We start from the raw sequence: 19998 nt of genomic DNA, 5'->3' as shown, positions 1-19998 counted from the left end.
CCAGCTACTTGGGAGGCTAGGGCAGGAAAATAACCTGAGCCCAGGAGTTCATGGTTACAATGAGCTATGATCATGCTACTGCACTCAAGACTGTGTGACAAAGTGAGACCCTATCTTTAAAAAAAAAAAAAACTGGACGGGTGCGGTGGCGCACGCCCGTAATCTGGCACTTTGGGAGGCCAAGGAGGGAGGATCACTTGAGCTCAGGAATTTGAGACCAGCCTGGGTAATATGGCAAAAACCCGTTTGTACAAAAATACAAAAATTAGACGGGCATGGTGGGATGTGCCTGTAGTCCCAGCTACTCGGGGGTGGGGTGTGAGTTGGGGTTGAGGTGGGAAGATCGCTTGAATCCAGCGGGTCACGCCACTCACTACACACCAGCCTGGGCAACAGAGCAAGACCCTGCCTCAAAAAAACAAAACAAAACAAAACAAAACAAAAAACAAAACCAACCAAAACCACCAAAAAAACTCATAAAAAACAAAAAGAAAAAAAAAAAACCCCAAACTAGGGTTATCTGTACTATGATTCACTGCACAGGTAGACTCAACCATTGGCCAGATCCAGGTATCTCTCCTTACCGTGTGCTCTATAGTTTCAAGTACTCAACCTTGAGAGACACCAGAAAAAAAGGCCTGGGAAAACACGTTTGCATGTGTGAGTGAGTCAAAGAGAGAGTAACATATATGTACAAATGAATGTATATGTATATGGGGGAGCTGGGGGAAGTGGTACAGATACAGCAAGAATGCAGAGACTTACCACATGAAGATAATTTGCTTTCTGACACAAGAAAAGCTAGGCCCACATTTTTGGATGCAATAAAAGCTGGGACTCCACAATAAATACATCCTAAAACTCCTGGAATTATCTGACAAAAAGACTATTTTTCTCCTCATAAGATGGCCATGAAGATTAGACTGAAGGTACACATTAACTCACTTCCATTTGGCCTATCAGATATCTAGTGGCCCCTTTATCTAGAAATGACCATTTTTTCTCTTAAGAGTAAGAACTATGATTCTCTGTAGGCTAAGCAGTTTTTGAGGCACCTGGTTTCATTTGGAAATAAAATGAATTTATGGTCAAACTCGATGATGTATCTTCTTTTAAGAATCTTTAGGATGAAAAATACCCTCCTCTCACTGGAATTCATTCCATTTTCACAGGCTTTATGAGATGACCCTATCCCTGGAGGCAGATGAACCGAGCCATACCTCCGTCTAGCACTCATATCCACAGGCTCATCATTGATGTTTTCTTTGCCTGGCCTTCCAGCAGTCCTGTTGTCTCCATGAGGCCTGAGATTCCCATTAAGTTTTTCTTCATAGCCCTTGACACCACTGCCATCCTGTTTGGTGGGTAACTCATGTGGCACCTCAAGATTTGCCAAATCCTTCCTTTTGAGCAATGCCAACATTTTCAGACGTTCCATGGCCTCATGCCCCTCCATTTTGAGTCGCTTTGCCAGGACATCATCTCGCTCATCTGCTGGGTCCAAGCTCCGCTTCAACAGATTCAAGCGAAGAGCATCTTCTGTCATTCGATCCATCCTGTGGAAAGAAAACTACAAGTAAGATCAGAATAAAGTCCCTTAAATAGTATATTTTTAAAAAGATGGGATGGTAAAGTTACAAGAATCTCTCCCTCTTTCTCTCTCACACACACACACACACACACACACACACACACAGTTCAAAGTTAACTAAGCTAATGTCCTGATATTGTCCTAGAACATCTATATTAAAGGAGATCTCTCCATTCAACCTCAGCAATTTAAGTAAACTTAAATTTACGTAAGTGAGGCCTGTTGATATTTGCCCTGAATTCTATATGGATACAGACTGAAAACCTTTTTTTTTTTTTTTTATTTCAAGGGTACATGTACAGGTTTGTTACATAGGTAAACTGCATATTACCAGGGTTAGCAGATTCAAAATCTGAAGAAACTTAAGATGCTTTTTAAAATGAAGAACTTAGGTAGTTAGCCTGATAAGCAGCACTATTTTTTTCTTTACTCATGAAGCAAAATTGATAAGCTAATTAAATCATTATCTTCCCTTTTCACTTTTTTTTTACACTAACAAAATCTAAATGTAGGCCGAGCATGGTGGCTCAACTTATAATCCCAGCTCCTCCAGAGGCTGAGGTGGGAAGACTGCTTGAGCCCAGGAGTTCAAGACCAGCCTGAGAAAAATCGTGAGATCCTATCTCTACAAAAAAATTAAAAATCTGTCAGGCACGGTGGCACATGCCTGTAGTCCCAGCTACTCGGGAGGCTAAGGTGGGAGGACTGCTTGAGACCAGGAGGTTGAGGCTGCCATGAGCCTGATCGCCCCACTGAACTCCAGCTGGGGTGATACAGTGAGGCTCTGTCTTTTTTTTTTTTTTTTTTTTTTTGAGACGGAGTCTCGCTCTGTCACCCAGGCTGGAGTGCAGTGGCCCGCTCTCTGCTCACTGCAAGCTCCGCCTCCCGGGTTCGCGCAATTCTCCTGCCTCAGCCTCCCGAGCAGCTGGGACTACAGGCGCCCGCCACCTCGCCCGGCTTATTTTTTTTTGTATTTTTAGTAGAGACGGGGTTTCACCATGTTAGCCAGGATGGTCTCGATCTCCTGACCTCGTGATCCGCCCGTCTCGGCCTCCCAAAGTGCTGGGATTACAGGCTTGAGCCACCGCGCCCGGCGAGGCTCTGTCTTAAGAAACAAACAACAAAAAATTCAAATGCAAATTCAGATTTAGATAGTCTCCAACACTTTCAAATCCAGGGTTGTTGTCCTGGTAGGAAACGGTAAAGATAAAATAGTAAGAAAATCTTTTAAGTCAAAGAAACACAGGTTAAAATTGCTACTTATGTTAACCAGGTCAAATATTTAGTAAGTTACTTTACCTTCCCAAGTTTCAATTTCATTTGTAAAAATGGAGTGCTTAAAATTTTCTTCTATTCCAGGGCTAGGCACAGCAGCTCACACCTATAATCCCAGCATTGGGCTGAGGCGGGTGGATCACCAGGTCAGGAGTTCAAGACCAGCCTGGCCAAGATGGTGAAACCCCATTTCTACTAAAAATACAAAAACTTAGCCAGGCGGGGTGGCGGGCGCCTGTAATCCCTGCTACTTGGGAAGCTGAGGCAGAGAATTGATTGAACCCAGGAGGTGGAGGTTGCAGTGAGCTGAGATCTCGCCACTGCACTCCAGCCTGGGCAACAGAGGGAGGGAGGGAGGGAGGGAAGGAAAGAAGGGAGGAAAGAAGGAAGGAAGGGAGGGAGGGAGGAATAAAATTAAAAAAAAAAGAAACAGGGGCTGGTTGCAGTGGCTCACGCTTGTAATCCCAGCACTTTGGGAGGCTGAGGTAGGTAGATCACTTGAGGTCAGGAATTCGAGACCAGTCTGGCCAGCATGGTGAAACCCTGTCTCTACTAAAAATACCAAAATTAGGCATGGCGGTGCTTTCATGTAGTCCCAGCTACCTGAGAGGCTGAGGCATGAGAATCACTTGAACCTGCAAGGTGGAGGTTGCAGTGTGCAAAGATTTCACCACTGCATTCCAGCCTGGGTGTGACAGAGTGAAACTCTGTCTCAAAACAAAAACAAAACAAAACCAAAAAATGAAACACACACCTTTTATTATTTATTTATTTATTTGAGATGGAATCTTGTTCTGTCACCAGGCTGGAGTGGAGTGGTGAGATCTCAGCTCACTGCAACCTCCATCTCCCAGGTTCAAGTGATTCTCCCGCCTCAGCCTCCCAAGTAGCTGGGACTATGGGTGTGTGCCACCACGTCCAGCTAATTTTTGTATTTTAGTAGAGACGGGGTTTCACCATGTTGGCCAGGATCGTTGCGATCTCTTGACCTTGCGATCTGCCCGCCTCGGCCTCCTAAAGTGCTGGGATTACAGGCATTAGCCACCATGCCCGGCCTGTTTTTATTTTTATTTTTGAGAGATAGGGTCTCACTCTATCACCCAGGCTAGGGTGCAAGTGGCACAATCATAGCCTATTGCAGCTTCAAACTCTAGGGCTCAAACAATCCTCCACGCCTCAGCCTCCTAAGTAGCTAGAGATGCATGCCACCACATCGGGCTAACTTTTCAGTTTTTTGTAGGACAAAGTCTCACTATGTTGCCCAGGCTGGTGGGGAACTCCTGGGCTCAAATGATCCTCCTGCCTCAGTCTCTCAAAGTGCTGGGGATTATAGGCAGAAACACACCTTTTAGAGACAAGAGAAAAGTCAGAACCCAAACTTCTGAATTTTGGGGTAATGTTTTTTAATTCCTTCTCTTTTTAAAGAACAGCTTTAGCAGCCATAAAAAAGAATGAGTTCATGTCCTTTGCAGGGAAGTGGATGAAGCTGGAAGCCATCAATCTCAGCAAAGTAACAAAGGAAGAGAAAACCAAACACTGCATGTTTTCACTCGCAAGTGGGAGTTGAACAATGAGAACACATGGACACAGGGAGGGGAACATCACACACCTGGGTCTGTTGGGAGGTGGGAGGCAAAAGGAGGGAGAGCATTAGGACAAATACCTAATGCATGTGGGGCTTAAAACCTAGATGACAGGTTGACAGCTGCTACAAACTACCATGGCACATGTATACCTATGTAATAAACCTTCAGTTTCTGTGCGTGTATCCCAGAACTTAAAGTAAAATTAAAAAAAAAAAAAAAAAGAAGAGCTTTACTGAGATATAATTCACATATCATGCAATTTACCTATGTAAAGTATACAATTCCATGTTTAGCATATTCAAAGCTGTGCAACTATCATGATAATCAACTTTAGAACATTTTTATCACACTTCACCTCCCAATTTACCTCTGAAAAATATCTTCAGATGGAGGCCGGGCGCGGTGGCTCATGCCTGTAATCCCAGCACTTTGGGAGGCCGAGACGGGCAGATCACGAGGTCAGGAGATTGAGACCACCCTGGCTAACACAGTGAAACCCCGTCTCTACTAAAAAATACAAAAAACTAGCTGGGCAAGGTGGCGGACGCCTGTAGTCCCAGCTAATCGGGAGGCTGAGGCAAGAGAATGGCGTAAACCCGGGAGGTGGAGCCTGCAGTGAGCTGAGATCCGGCCACTGCACTCCAGCTTGGGCGACAGAGCGAGACTCCGTCTCAAAAAAAAAAAAAAAAAAAAATCTTCAGATGGAGGGACTAGAAAGTGGAGTGCTACAGAACACCCCCCTAACTCTATAGTTAATGTCTTTAGTACTCCAATCAGCACTGTATAACTGAGAGTAGTAACTGGGCATACTATGGTAAGTTGGGGAGGGTAGGAAAAGTCTGCCACTCAACTGATTATACACCTAGATGCAATAAGTATAGCCATGCCTCATTTTATTGCATTTCACTTTATTGTGCTTTGCAGATACTGTGTTAAAAGAAGACAAGGCCAGGCACAGTGGTTCACACCTGTAATCCCAGCGCTTTGGGAAGCCAAGGCAGGCGGATCACTTGAGGTTAGGAGTTCGAGACCAGCCTGGCCAACATGGTGAAACCCTGTCTCTACTAAAAATACAAAAATTAGTCGGGTATTGTGGCACACGCCTGTAATCCCAGCTATTTGGGAGGCTGAGGCAGGAGGATCGCTTGAACCCAGGAGGCAGAGATTTCAGTGAGCCAAGATCGCGCCACTGCACTCCAACCTAGGCGACAAAAGCAAGACTCGGTCTCAAACAACAACAAACAACAACAACAAAAAACGAATGTTTGCGGTAACCCTGTATTGAGCAACCCTAATGGTATCATTTTTCTAACAGCATGTTCTCACTCTGTCTCTGTGTCACATTTTGGTAATGATCAGTATCTTTAATATTACTATTTTAATTGTTTTGTGGCACCATGAACTGTACTCAGAAGATGGCAAACTTAATAAATGTTGTGTGTGCTCTGACTGTTCCACAGACTGGCTGTTCTCCCATCTCTCTCTTTCTCCAGCTTCTTTACTATGAGACACAACAATACTGAAGTTAGACCAATTATTAACCCTACAAGGGTCTCTAAGTGTTCAACTGAAAGGAAGAGTCACACGTTTCTCACTTTAAAGCAAAAGCTAGAAATGATTAAGCTCAGCGAGGAAGGCTTGTTGAAAACCAAGATGGGCTAAAACCTAGCCCTCTTGCATGTAACAGCCAATTGTGGCCGGGTGTGGTGGCTCACGCCTGTAATCCCAGCAGTCTGGAAGGCCGAGGTGGGCAGATCATGAGGTCAGGAGTTCGAGACCAGCCTGGCCAACATGGTGAAACGCTGTCTCTACTAAAGACACAAAAAATTAGCCAAGCGTGGTGGCATGCGCCTGTAATCCCAGCTACTCAGGAGGATCATGCAGGACAATCACTTGAACCCCGGAGGCGGAGGTTGCAGTGAGCCAAGATGGCGCCATTGCACTCCAGGCTAGGCGACAGGGCGAGATTCCGTCTCAAAAAAAAAAAAAAAGGTTAGCCAAGTTGTGAATGCAAAGAAAAAGTTCCTGAAGGAATTATTAAAAGTGCTACTCCAGTGAACACACAAATAATGGCAAAGTGCAAAGGCCTTACTGGCAATACGGAGAAAGTTTTAGTGTACTGGCAAGATCAAACCAGCCACAACATTCCTTTAAGCCAAAGCCTAATTCAGAATCAGGCCCTAACTCTCTTCAATTCTGTGAAGGCTGGGAGAGGTGAGGAAGCTGCAGAGGAAAAGTTGGAAACTAGCAGAGGCTGGTTCATGAGGTTTAAGAAGTCATGCCATAACACAAAAGTACAAGGTACAGCAGTAGCCAAGTCCTAATGTAGAAGCTAACGCAAGTTATCCATAAGATCTAGGTGAGATAACCCACAAAGGGTGACACAATAACAGTACATTATTTTCCCTTTTTAAAATTTTCTAATTTTTATTTTAGATTTAAGGGATACATGTGTAGGTTTATTAAATGGATATATTGCATAATGCTGGGGTTTGGGCTTTTACTGAACCCATCACCCAAATAGCTAACATAGTACCCAATGGGTAGTTTTTCAACCTTTATCCCCCCACTCTATTCCTCCCCTTTTTGGAGTACTCAGTATCTACTGTTTTCATCTATAAGTCCATGTGAATAGTACATTTTCAATGTAGACAAAATAGCCTTCTACTGGAAGACTTTCATAGAGAGATGTCAATACCAGGCTCCAAAGCTTCAAAAGATAGGCTGACTCTCTTGTTAGAGGCTAATATGGCTGGTGACTTTAAATTGAAGTCAGTGATCATTTACTATTCCAACAATTCTAGGGCACTTAAGAATTATGTTAAATAAACTGGGCATAGTAGTGCACACCAGTAGTCTCAGCTATGTGGTAGGCTGAGGCAGCAAGGTTGCCTGAGCTCAGGATTTTGAGGCTGTAGAACACTATGACTGCACCTGTGAACAGCCACTGCACTCCAGCCTGGACAACACAGCAAGACTCCATCTCTTAGAAAAAAGGTAAGAATTAGGCTAAATCTATTCTGCCTCTCTCAATGGAACAATGACGTCTGGATGACAGTACATCTGTTTACAGTATGGTTTACTGAATATTTTAAGCTCATGGCTGAAATCTACTGCTCAGAAAAAAGATCCCTTTCAAAATATTACTGCTCATTGACAATGCACCCAGTCACCAAGAGCTCTGATGGAGATGAACAAGGAGATTAATGTTGTTTTCATGTGGCTAACACATCCATTCTATAGACCATGAATCAAGGAGTAATTCTGACTTTCAAGTCTTCCCATGTAAGAAATATTGCTGGGCATGGTGGCTCATGCCTGTAACCCCAGCACTTTGGGAGGCTGAGGCAGGAGGATTACCTAAGGTCAGGAGTTCGAGACCAGTCTGACCAACATGGTGAAAACTCGTCTCTACTAAAAATACAAAGTTAGGCGTGGCAGCACATGCCTGTAATCCCAGCTACTTGGGAGGGTGAGGCAGGAGAATTGCTTGAACCTGGGAGGGGGAGGTGGCAGTGAGCCAAGATCATGCCACTGCACTCCAGCCTGGGCAACAAGAGCAAAACTCAGTCTCAAAAAAAAAAAAAAGAAAGAAAGAAAGAAAGAAAAAGAAATATTAATATATTTTAGGCCAGGCATGGTGGCTCACACATGTAATTCCAGTGCTTTCAAGGACCAGGTGGGAAGATCACTTGAGCCCAGGAGTTTGAGACTGGCCTGGGCAATACAGCAAGACCCTGTCTCTATACAAATAAAAATTTTAAAAACTTCCTGGAAATTATTTACCATTGCAGGAGGAAGCAAAACTATCAACATTTTTCTTTCTTTCTTTTTTTTTTTTTTTTGAGACAGAGCTTTGTTCTTGTTGCCCAGGCTGGAGTGCAATGGTGCGATCTTGGCTCACCGCAACCTCCACCTCCCAGGTTCAAGCAATTCTCCTGCCTCAGTCTCCTGAGTAGCTGGGATTACAGGCATGTGCCACCCCAGGCCCAGATAATTTTGTATTTTCAGCAGAAACAGGGTTTCTCCATGTTGGTCAGGCTGGTCTCGAACTCCCGACCTCAGGTGATTCACCTGCCTCGGCTTCCCAAATTGCTGGGATTACAGGCATGAGCCACCACGCCTGGCCTAAAACTATCAACATTAACAGGAATTTGAAAGAAGTTGATTATAACTTTCACAGATGACCTCTGATAGGTTCAAGGTTTCAATGGAAGAAATGACTGCAAAAGTGGTAGAAACAGCAAGAAAACTACAATTAGAAGGGAGCCTGGGCAAGGCACAGTGGCTCATGCCTGTAATCCCAGCACTTCGGGAGGCTGAGACAGGAGGATCACTTGAGCTCAGGAGTTTGAGACCAACCTGGACAACAAAGTGAGACCCCATCTCTACAAAAAATAAAAAAAAAAATTAGCTGGGCACAGTGGCATGCACCTCACTCAGGAGGGTGGGGTGAGAGGATTGCATGAGCCCAGGAGTTTGAGGTTACAATGAGCTACGATCATGCCACTGCACTCGAGCTTGGGTGACGGACCACAACTGAGACTCTTTAAAAAGCAAAAACCAACAAACAAACAAAAAAAAATTTGAATGGATAAGGAATTGCTTCTTATGGATGAGCAAAGAAAGTGGTTTCTTGAGATGGAATCTACTCCTGGTAAGATGCTGTGAACACTGTTGAAATGACACCAGAAGATTTAGAATATTCCATAAACTTAAGCTGACAAAGCAGCAGCAGGGTTTGAGAGAAATGACGCCAATGTTGAAAGTAGTTCTACTGTGGATAAAATGGTATCAAAGAGTACCACATGCTACATGAAAATCTTCCACGAAAGGAGAGCCAATCCATGTGGCAAACTTCATCTTATTTTAAGAAACTGCCAGGTTAGGCAGGCACGGTGGCTCACGCCTATAATCTCAAAAAAAATAAAAAATAAAAAATTGCCAGGTTACCCCAACCTTCAGCAACCACCACACTAACGGGTGAGCAGTCATCCACATGAAGGCAAGACACTCTACCAGCTAAAAGATAATGACTTACTGAAGGCTCAGATGATTGTTAGCACTTTTTAGCAAGACGGCTTTTTTATTTAAGATGTATACATTGTTTTTTTAGACATAATCCTATTGCACTTAATAGACTACAGCATAGTGTAAACATAACTTTTTTTTTTTTTCTGAGACAGAGTCTCACTCTGTCACCCAGGCTGGAGTGAAGTGGTGCGATCTTGGCTCACTGCAACCTCTGCCTCCCGGGTTCAAATGATTCTCCTGCCTCAGCCCCGAGTAGCTGGGACTACAGGTGCGTGCCACCGTGCCCAGTTAATTTTTGTATTTTTAGTAGAGACGGGGTTTCACCATGTTGGCCAGGATGGTCTCGATCTCTTGACCTCATGATCCACCCGCCTCGGCCTCCAAAGTGCTGGGATTACAGGCGTGAGCCACCACGCCCAGCCTAAACATAACTTATGTTTATTATTATTATTATTATTATTATTATTATTATTATTTTTGAGACAGAGTCTTGCTCTGTTGCCCAGGCTGGAATGCAGTGGCATGATGTCGGTTCACTACAACCTCCACCTCCTGAATTCAAGCGATTCTACTGCCTCAGCCTCCTGAGTAGCTGGAATTACAGGCGCATACCACCATGCCCAGTTAATTTTTTTATTTTTAGTAGAGAAGAGGTTTCACCATGTTGACCAAGCTGGTCTAAGACTCCTGACTTCAAGCAATCCTCCCGCCTCAGCCTCCCAGAATGTTGAGATTACAGGCGTGAGCCACCACGTCTGGCCTAAACATCACTTTTATATACACTGGGAAACCAAAAAATTCGTGTGACTTGCTTTATTGCAGTATTTGCTTTATTGTGGTGGTCTGGAATGGAACATACAAAATTTCTGAGGTATGTCTGTACTTTAGAAAAGTACACAGTAAGGCAGTGGCTTGTATATGTAATCCCAATGACTCAAGAGGCTAAGGCAAGAGGATCACTGGAGGCTGAGAGTTTGAGACCAGCCTGGGAGACTCTAAAAAAAAAAAATTTGTTATTATGATATTTTGAGAAGGTCTCAGTCTGTCACCCAGGCTGGAGTGCAGTGGCACAATCTCGGCTCACTGTAACCTCTGCCTCCCAGGTTCAAGTGATTCTCATGCCTCAGCCTTCCAAGTAGCTGAGATTACAGGTGTTCACCACCACACTAGGCTAATTTTTGCATTTTTAGTAGAGACGAGGTTTCACCATGTTGGTCAGGCTGGTCTTGAACTCAAGTGAGCCACCCACCTTGGCCTCCCAAAGTGCTAGGATTACACGCATGAGCCACTGCACCCGGCCTAAAAAAATTTTTAAAAAAAGAAAAAAAAGAAAAAAAAGAAAAAAAAAATTAGCTGGGCATAGTGACTGAGGTGGGAAGATCATTTGAGCCCAGGAGTTTGAGGCTGCAGTGAGCTATGATGCACCACTCTACTCCAGCCTGGGTGACAAAGCAAGACCCCGTCTCTTAAGTACACACAGCAAGATATATACATTTAAGTTGATATACTACAGTATTCTAAGTTTTGAGATATATTCATGAGCATTGATAGTATATGACAAAACAACAAAATTCAATAACCTAGACCTAGAGTTTGGGATGCCATCATTACCTTGGCTCCTTGAACTGTCATTATACAAACAGCTGAAAGTAAATCAAAAAATTTCCCCTTACTATACACTAATGATTCAAGAAAGAAACTGACCCATCAGAGGCTGCGAGAAACCAAAACCCAGATATACGAATGTCTGAGGTAAGTCGTTCCTAATAGGTAGCTTGAGAATTCTGACCAATCTGTCCACGGCTACTTGTCTTCACTAATCTATAAACCTCAACTTTATGCACTCACAACCATGCCTGCCTCAAAATCTAATGTAAAATGGACGAGCTTTGAAAACATTAGGCTGAGTAAAATAAACCAGACACAAAAGGATAAATATTGTATGGTTCCACATATATGAGGTACGTAGAGATAGAAAGTATAACAGAGAACTGAGCATGGTGGCAAGTGCCTATAATTCTAGCTACTTGGGAGGCTGGGGTGGGAGGAATGCTTGAGCCTCAGGAGTTGAAGACCAGCCTAGGCAACAGAGTAAGATGCCCTTATCTCAAAAACAGTAACAACAACAAAAACAAACAAACAAAAAACCCAAAACAAAACAAACAAAAAAACAGTAGAATAGAGGTTTCCAGCTAAGGTAGGGGTGGGGAGTGATGGGGATTGTTTAATGGGAACAGAGTCTCCGGATGAAGAAAAAGTTCTGCAAGTAGATAGTGGTGATGGCTGCAAAACAATGTGAATATACTTAAATCCACTGAATTATATACTTACAAATGTTTAAGATAGTAAATTTTACATTACATATATTTTACCACAATAAAATCGCAAGAACAAAATCCAACATAACTATTACGAAAGGGCACACATGATCTTTTTAGGGTGACTGTAAATGTTCTTCTAAAATGGACTGTTGTGATGGTTGCACAACTTTGTAAATATACTAAAAATAAATTCTACAGTTAAATTACGCCTCCATTATAAATTTGTAAAAATAATATTCACTGAAAATTTATCACATAAATATTCCTCTGCAAAAAAAAGAAAATTTTGTAAAATGAAGGTTGTATGTTGCCTTTTAATGCCTAACCAATCTTTTTTTTGTTTCTTCTGTGATCCTAATAGTAACAGCTACTATTTTTTAACCACCCACTTAAAGCCAAACATGCTATTGGACACTTTATCATGTATTCTTTCTTGAATTTTTTTTTTCTCCATTCCAGTTGGAGAAGAAACTTAGTTAAATCTTTTCAACAAGTCACTAAGTAGGTAGTATTGTTTCTACTTCACAGGTGTGAAGAGGTGTATCCCAACTGCAAAGCTTTAGAGAGTAAATCTGGAATTACAACACAGGTCTAGCTCACTTCCACAATCTATTACACAGTACAACACCCTTCTCAGAGGCAGACTTCCTAAGAAGCAAGTACTGTGTAATAAGTACTTCTTAAGAAGCAAGTATCTGCCCATCTATCCAACCATCCACCCCACAAATATTGATCATATACTACATGTCAAAGTCAGGCATTAGGAGTAAAGATTTTTAGAAAAAGACTAAGTTACTGTTTTGCAGAATTTCATTCCAACAGAAGGATGTGCATATAACAAAAATACATACTTGGATGTTTACATGAACTCATTTTCTCTGCCTTTTTTTTGTTTTGAGATGGAGTTTTTGCTCTGTTGCCCAGGCTGGAGTGCAATGGTGCAATCTCAGCTCACTGCAAAGAGACGTGCCCTGCCTCTTTTTTTTGTCTCACTCTGTCATCCAGGCTGGAGTACAGTGGTGCAATCATGGCTCACTGAAGCCTGGGCCCCTGGGTTCAAGCAACTCTCATGCCTCAGCCTCCTGAGTAGCTGGAACTACAGATGCGTGCCACCATGTGCATATTTTCTCTTTTACATTCAGAGGAAGAACACAGAATTGATAGGAGTTGGTGACTGAGATTTGCAGTCAGAGAAAAGGATTATTCCCTGGCTTTGGCTTTTGCCTTTCGGTGAATTTTCTCTTTACTGAAATGTGAGGATGAAAAGCAGTATATAAGAAGGCAGAGGCTGGGCACAGCGGCTCACGCCTGTAATCCTAGCACTCTGGGAGGCCGAGGATGGCAGATCACTTGAGGCTGGGAGTTTGAGACCAGCCTGGCCAGCATGGCAAAAGCCTGTCCCTACTAAAAATACAAAAATCGCCAGGTGTGGTAGTGTATGCCTGTAATCCCAGCTACTCGGGGGGCTGAGGCATGAGCATCACTTGAACCTGGGAGGCAGAGGTTGCAATGAACTGAGATTAGGCCACCTCACTCCAGCCTGGGTGACAGAACGAGACCCTGTCTCAAAAAAAAAAAAAAAAAAAAGTTTAAGGAAGAGAGCAGTTGTGTCAAACAACTGCAGCAGAAAAAGAAAAATGTCCAACTTTAAACTTGCTGTTGGACTCCTATAAGAAACAAGAATGCCAAATGAAATCACTCTACATTCATGCTTGTGAAGTTTCTGACAATATCAAACCAAAACCTGGATTTGCAGCAAAGACTTAAGAGGATCCTGAGAGGCAGACGGAGGACAGGGGAATGAAGAGGTTATTTGAACAAAATAAATTAACATACTGGAGTACCTGCTCTGTATAAGGCAATGTACAAGGCTCTTTATATTTGTCCTTTGTTCTTCCATTTAATCACATCAGAGAACAGAAAAACCTAAATTGTTAGCTAGGTTGGAAAACCTCTAATTCTCAAAAATGACGAAAGTGGAGCCTATAGTTATATAATGTTACTTAAAAGTTTAAAGTAGCAATAGTCTAAAAGATCTTAAGATGGTTATGTTACCTATGAAAAGTTATCAGTATTTATAATGAACAAGAGACAACAATCCTTATAAAACAATAGTGTTTAACACATAAAAAGTAAGTTTAAAAAACAGTTTTGGCCGGGCGCTGTGGCTCACGCCTGTAATCCCAGCACTTTCGGAGGCCGAGGCGGGCGGATCACAAGGTCAGCAGATCGAGACCACGGTGAAACCCCGACTCTACTAAAAATACAAAAAATGAGCCAGGCGCGGTGGCGGGCGCCTGTAGTCCCAGCTACTCGGGAGGCTGAGGCAGGAGAATGGCGTGAACCCAGGAGGCGGAGCTTGCAGTGAGCCGAGATTGCGCCACTGCACTCCAGCTTGGGCGAGAGAGCGAGACTCCCTCTCAAAAAAAAAAAAAAAAAAAAAAATACTGTTTTGAAGGCTGGGTGCAGTGGCTCACACCTGTAATCCCAGCATTTTGGGAGGCCAAAGCAGGCAGATCACTTGAGGTTAGGAGTATGAGACCAGCCTGATCAACATGTTGAGACCGTGTCTCTACTAAAAATACAAAAAATTAGCCAGGCATGATGACGGGTGCCTATAATCCCAGCTGCTTGGGAGGCTGAGGCAGGAGAATCCCCTGAACCTGGAAGGCGGAGGTTGCAGTGAGCTGAGATCATGCCACTGCACTCTAGACCTGGTGACAAAGTGAGAATCTGTCTCAAACAAACAAAAAGCTCTTTTGGTTTAAAATTCTTAAGTAGAAATGAAAACATTTTCTTTTTTTTTTTGAGACGGAGTCTCACTTGTTGCCCAGGCTGGAATGCAATGGCATGATCTTGGCTCACTGCTACCTCCGCCTCCCGAGTTAAAGCGATTCTCCTGCCTCAGCCTCCCGAGTGGCTGTGATTACAGGCAACCGTCATCATGCCCGGCTAATTTTTTGTATTTTTAGTAGAGACGGGGTTTCACCATGTTGGTCAGGCTGGTCTCAAACTCCTGACCTCAGGTGATCCACCTGCCTCGGCCTCCCAAAGTGCTGGGGTTACAGGCATGAGCCACTGCGCCCTGCCGAAAATATTAATTATTATTATTTTTTTGGGCGGAGTTTTGCTCTTGTTGCCCAGGCTGGAGTGCAATGGCGCGATCTCGGTTCACCGCAACCTCCGCCTCCCGGGTTCAAGTAATTCTCCTGCCTCAGCCTCCCGAGTAGCTAGGATTACAGGCATGCACCATCACGCTCAACTAATTTTGTATTTTTAGTAGAGATGCAGTTTCTCCACGTTGGTGAGGCTGGTCTCAGACGAACTCCCAACCTCAGGTGATCCGCCCACCTTGGCCTCCCAAAGTGCTGGGACTACAGGCGTGAGCCACTGTGCCCGGCCAAAAATATATTCTTAAAAAAAAATACTTTCATAAATTCTAATTTATCTTTTTAAAATCTAAAAACTTTGAAGTAAATATTAATAAGCAAAAACTTTTCATTTCTTATGTTTCCACTATTTTTTCTGATTCCTCTTCTTGTGACTCAAATAGTCACGAGATGTCTCAAATGGTCACAGAGAATTTTATTGTACACACTGAAGAGATGGCATATTCTTATTATAAAATATTGCAAAGATGGAGATAAAGATCTCACATACCCTTTATCTAGTTTCCCCCAATGGTAACATCTTGCAAAACTATAGTACCATATCACCACCAGGATCTCAGCATTGATACAATAAGCAGACCTTCAGATGTCCCATTTTATTAGTATTCATTTGTATGTAGTTGGTTCTACACAATTTTGTCACATTTTTAGGTTTGTGTATCCATTATTACAGTTAAGAAACAGCACCATTCCATCACCTCAAGTATCCCTCGTGTTACCGTTTTATAATAACATCTACCTCTCCCCTCCCATCTCCTGCTACATTCATTCCTAACTCCTAGAAGTCACTCATCTGTTCTCCATTTCGAAAATGTTAGCTTTTCAAATCATTATAAAGTTGGAATCATACAGTATGTAACTTTTAGGATTGGCCTTTTTCACTTAGGATAATTTCCTTGAGATTTATCCAAGTGGCTGCAAGTACCAACAGTTTATTCCTTTTTATTGCTGAGTAGTATTCCATGGTATGGATGTACCATGGTTTATTTACTCACTGAAGGACATCTGAGTTGTTTTCAGCTTTTGGTTATTAGGAATAAAGCTGCTATGAACATTCATGGCAATGTTTTTGTAGAAAAGTTTTCATTTATCTGGGATAAATGCCCAAGTGTACAACTGCTGAGTCATATGGTAAGTGAATGTTTGGTTTTATAAGAAACTGCCAACCTGTTTTCCTCCATCATATATTCCCAGATGCGATGTACGAGAAATCCAGGTTTTTCACACCCTCACCAGCATTTGGTGGTGTCATTTTTATTACTGTTATTTAATAGATGGGGTCTCACTATGTTACCCAGGCTGGAGCGCAGTGGCTGTGCAGAGGCACCATCTTAGCAATCTGCAGTCTCAAATTCCTGGCCTCATTCCATCCTCCTACCTCAGCCACTAGAGGAGAAGTGACTTGAAGTGTGGGCCACTGAACCTGGCTGGTGTCTTTATTTCTTACTTAAGCCATCTGGATAGGTGTGTGGTAGTATTTCATTGTGGTTTCAATTTTCATTTCCCTAATGGCTACTGATGTTCTTTTTACATGTTTATTTGCCTTCTGTAATTCTCTTCTATGAAACTTCTGTTCATGTCTTTTGCTCATTTCCTAACCGAGCTCTTTGCTGTTCCTTTTTACAGTTGAGTTTGAGCGTTCTTTATGTATTTTAGATACTAGTCATGAGACATCTATGTGGTCTCCTATTTTTAGTGAGACAAAACATTAGATAAAACTGAAGCACTGTGTAACTTCACTCTCAACCCTTTCTTCCCCTCCCTCCTCCTTCAGATGTTGTTTCCATTCTCATAAATACTTTAATAAGTTTATTGCATATACATGTAGCCATTAATAATATATAGAATATTTTGTATATTTTTAGAAATTATCACTTCTGTGCTATCCTTCATTTTTCTTTCCAATATTGTTTTTGCTTTTTAACATATTTTGTTTGTAGGTATGTATGTATATATGTATGTGATGGAATTTCACTCGTTGCCCAGGCTGTAGTGCAATGGCACGATCTCAGCTCACTGCAGCCTCCTCCTTCCGGGTTCAAGCAATTCTCCTGCCTCGATCTCTGGAGTAGCTGGGATTACAGGTGCCCGCCACCACTCCTGGCTAATTTTTTTGTATTTTTAGTAGAGACAGGGTTTCACCATGTTGGTCAGGGTGGTCTTAAACTCCTGACTTCAGGTGATCCGCCCGCCTCGGCCTCCCAAACTGCTGGGATTACAGGCGTGAGCCACCTCGCCCAGCCTTATTTATTTACTTTTGAGACAGAGTCTCGCCGTCACCCAGGCTGGAGTGCAATGGACCATGTTGGCTCACTGCAACCTCCGCTTCCTGGGTTCAAGTGATCCTCCCGCCTCAGCCTCCCGAGTAGCCAGGATTACAGGCTCATGCTGCCATGCCAGGCTAATTTTTGCCACTGCAGCTGGCTTTTTTTTTTTTTTTTTTTTTTTTTAAGAGATAGTATCTCACTCTGTTGCCCAGGCTGGAATGTAGTGGTGTGATCATATCTCACTGTAACCTTGACCTCCTGGGCTCAGGCAATCCTCCCACCTCAGCCTCCCAAGCAGCTAGGACTACAGGTGCACACCACCACACCTGGCTAATTTTTAAAAAATTGTTTGTCAAGATGGGGTTTTGTTATGTTGCCCAGGTTAGTCTTGAACTCCCGGCCTCACACGATCCTCCTGCCTTGGCTTCCCAAAGCACCAGGATTACAGGTGTGAGACACCATGCCCAGCCTTCATTTTTTTATATTTAAAATCTGTCCAAGTAACTGGATAAAGCTCTACTTCATTTGCTTTAATTGCTGTGTAGAATCCCACAGCAGGAATATACAATTAGTTATCCATTCTCCACCTCAGCATTTAGGGATCAATTTGTTGATGTTAAAAACCAATGTTGCAATTTCCACTTCTGGTCAAGATGATTCAAGAGACCAGAGATTTACCCTCTCACCTAAAAGAACCACCACCACCAAAAAAAAAAAGAAAAAAAGAAAGAAAAGAAAAAAGAAAAAAGAAAAAAACCATAAAAACAAGGGTTTTGAAAACAATGGACATCAGGCAACAATGGACAGTGACCCCAGAGTGACAAGAAGCAATGAAGTGAGCTCTACAACTGGCCTGGCTTATTGCCCTAAGGGAGTTTCCAGGACATGATGCAGGAGGGGAGGGAGATTGAGGCAAAGCCTGAGAGACTCCTGAGTTGAAGAGATGGAGCTGAGAATATAATGAGATAATGGCAGCCAGATTTCAAAGGACAGAGTATCACAGCAGAGAAAGCTGCAGATAAAGTCTCAGAAGCCCAGAGATCTGTAAAATGATCCCCTCAAATACTGAGGAGATCAGAGTGCTGATCAGCACATGTAACTGAGGAAACTATCCAAGACTGGGGGAAAAAAACATATGAAAGGAATGGAGCAAGCACTACCCAGCACTCACACGGGGCCAGGAATAGTGCCTATTCTTAATAGCTAGATTAGAAAAACTAAATTTATGGGGTATCGGGTAGAGTGTGCAGGAAAGTCCTACCTTAGTACTAGGGAACTTTTAGCCCTAAACTAAGTACTCCTTAGTTTAAGTACTGCCCTAACAAATTATATACTATTAAAAAAAAAAAAAAAAGCAAAGACCCACACAGTTGACAAATACAATAACTGAATTGCAAATCAACCCTCAAGATTTATAGGAATAAAAATAATCCAGCACCCAAAAACATAAAATTCACAATATCTGGAATTTGATTAAAGATGAACAGGTTTGCAAAGATGCAAGAAAACATGACCCATAATGAGAAGAATAATCAATCAGAAGAAATCTATTTACCCAGAACTATTCTGTTAGAATTAAAATGACTTTAAAACAGATTAATACTGTAACTGCATTCCCTATGTTCAAAAAGTTACGCAGAGAAATGGATGATGTACAAAAAGATTCAAGTCAAATTTCTAGAGATGAAGACTAGTGTCTGAGATGAAAACTACAGTGGATTTAACAATAGTGTGGTACTGGCATAAAGACAGATATGTGATCAATGGAAAAAAACTCAGAAATACACCCTAATATTTATGGTCAATTGATTTTTCAACAAGGGTGCCAAGACAATTCAATGAGGATTGCTTAAGCACAGGAGGCTGAGGCTGCAGTGAGCCTGATCAAGCCACTGAACTCCTGCCTGGATGACAGAGCCAGACCCTGTATCAGCTTAAATTAAAAAAAAAAAAAAAAGTTCCAGCCTATGCAAAATACTGATAGCCTGTCTTCTAAAAATAATTTAAAACATTAGGCTGGGCGTGGCAGTGGCTCACACCTGTAATCCCAGCACTTTGGGAGGCTGAGACAGGTGGATCCCATGAGCTCAGGAGTTCAAGACCAGCCTGGAAAATACGACAAAACCCCATGTTTACAAAATATAAAAAATTAGCCAGGTATGGTAGTGCGCGCCTATAGTTCCAGCTACTTTGGCGGGGGCGGCGGAGGGGGGAGGTGTGAGGTGGGAGGATTCCTTGAGCCCGGGAGGCTGAGGCTGCAGTGAACAATTGCACCACTGCACTCAAGCCTGGGTGACAGAGCAAGACTCCATCTCAAAAAAAAAAAAAAACTAACCAGGCATGGTGGCATGCGTCCACAGTTTCAGCTACTCAGGAGGCTGAGGTGGAAGGACTGTTTAAGCTCAGGTATTTGAGACAGCAGTTTACCATGATTATACCACTGTACTCCACTGGATGACAGAGCAACACCCTATCTCTATTTAAAAAGGCAAACAAAAAAACTCCCCAAAAACCATTCCCATAATAATTATTTTTGCCTTAAAGTTTGTCTTATATTAGTATGGTGACATTAACTTTCTGGTTAATATTTATCTATAACATTTTTTTCACTGTTAATTTCAATTTCTACACCTTTATGTTTTTGACAGTATTTACCTTTGTTTTTCCATTGAATTGTTTCTAAAAAACTGACTAGTACATTTACACTTATAATGATCACTAATATATTTAGTTTTATTTCTACCATCTTCTGTT

The 19998-nt window shown here is 42.5% G+C and overlaps 1 protein-coding gene across 2 annotated transcripts in view; it reads right to left on the bottom strand.

Moving 5' to 3' along the window:
• The window catches only part of GATAD2B (GATA zinc finger domain containing 2B), a 119580-nt gene that overhangs the window by 22311 nt on the left and 77271 nt on the right, over nt 1-19998 (bottom strand). For both annotated transcript variants that reach the window (XM_007977035.3, XM_007977036.3), the window contains exon 2: nt 1221-1556. In XM_007977035.3, coding sequence (XP_007975226.1) covers nt 1221-1555 — 335 coding nt within the window. In that variant the 5' untranslated portion in view covers nt 1556. The remainder of the gene's footprint in view (nt 1-1220; nt 1557-19998) is intronic.

Source organism: Chlorocebus sabaeus, chromosome 20, assembly GCF_047675955.1.
Source record: "Chlorocebus sabaeus isolate Y175 chromosome 20, mChlSab1.0.hap1, whole genome shotgun sequence".
Taxonomy (NCBI): domain Eukaryota; kingdom Metazoa; phylum Chordata; class Mammalia; order Primates; family Cercopithecidae; genus Chlorocebus; species Chlorocebus sabaeus.
The sequence above is the reverse complement of the archived record's forward strand: the minus strand, read 5'-3'. Positions and strand labels throughout refer to the sequence as shown.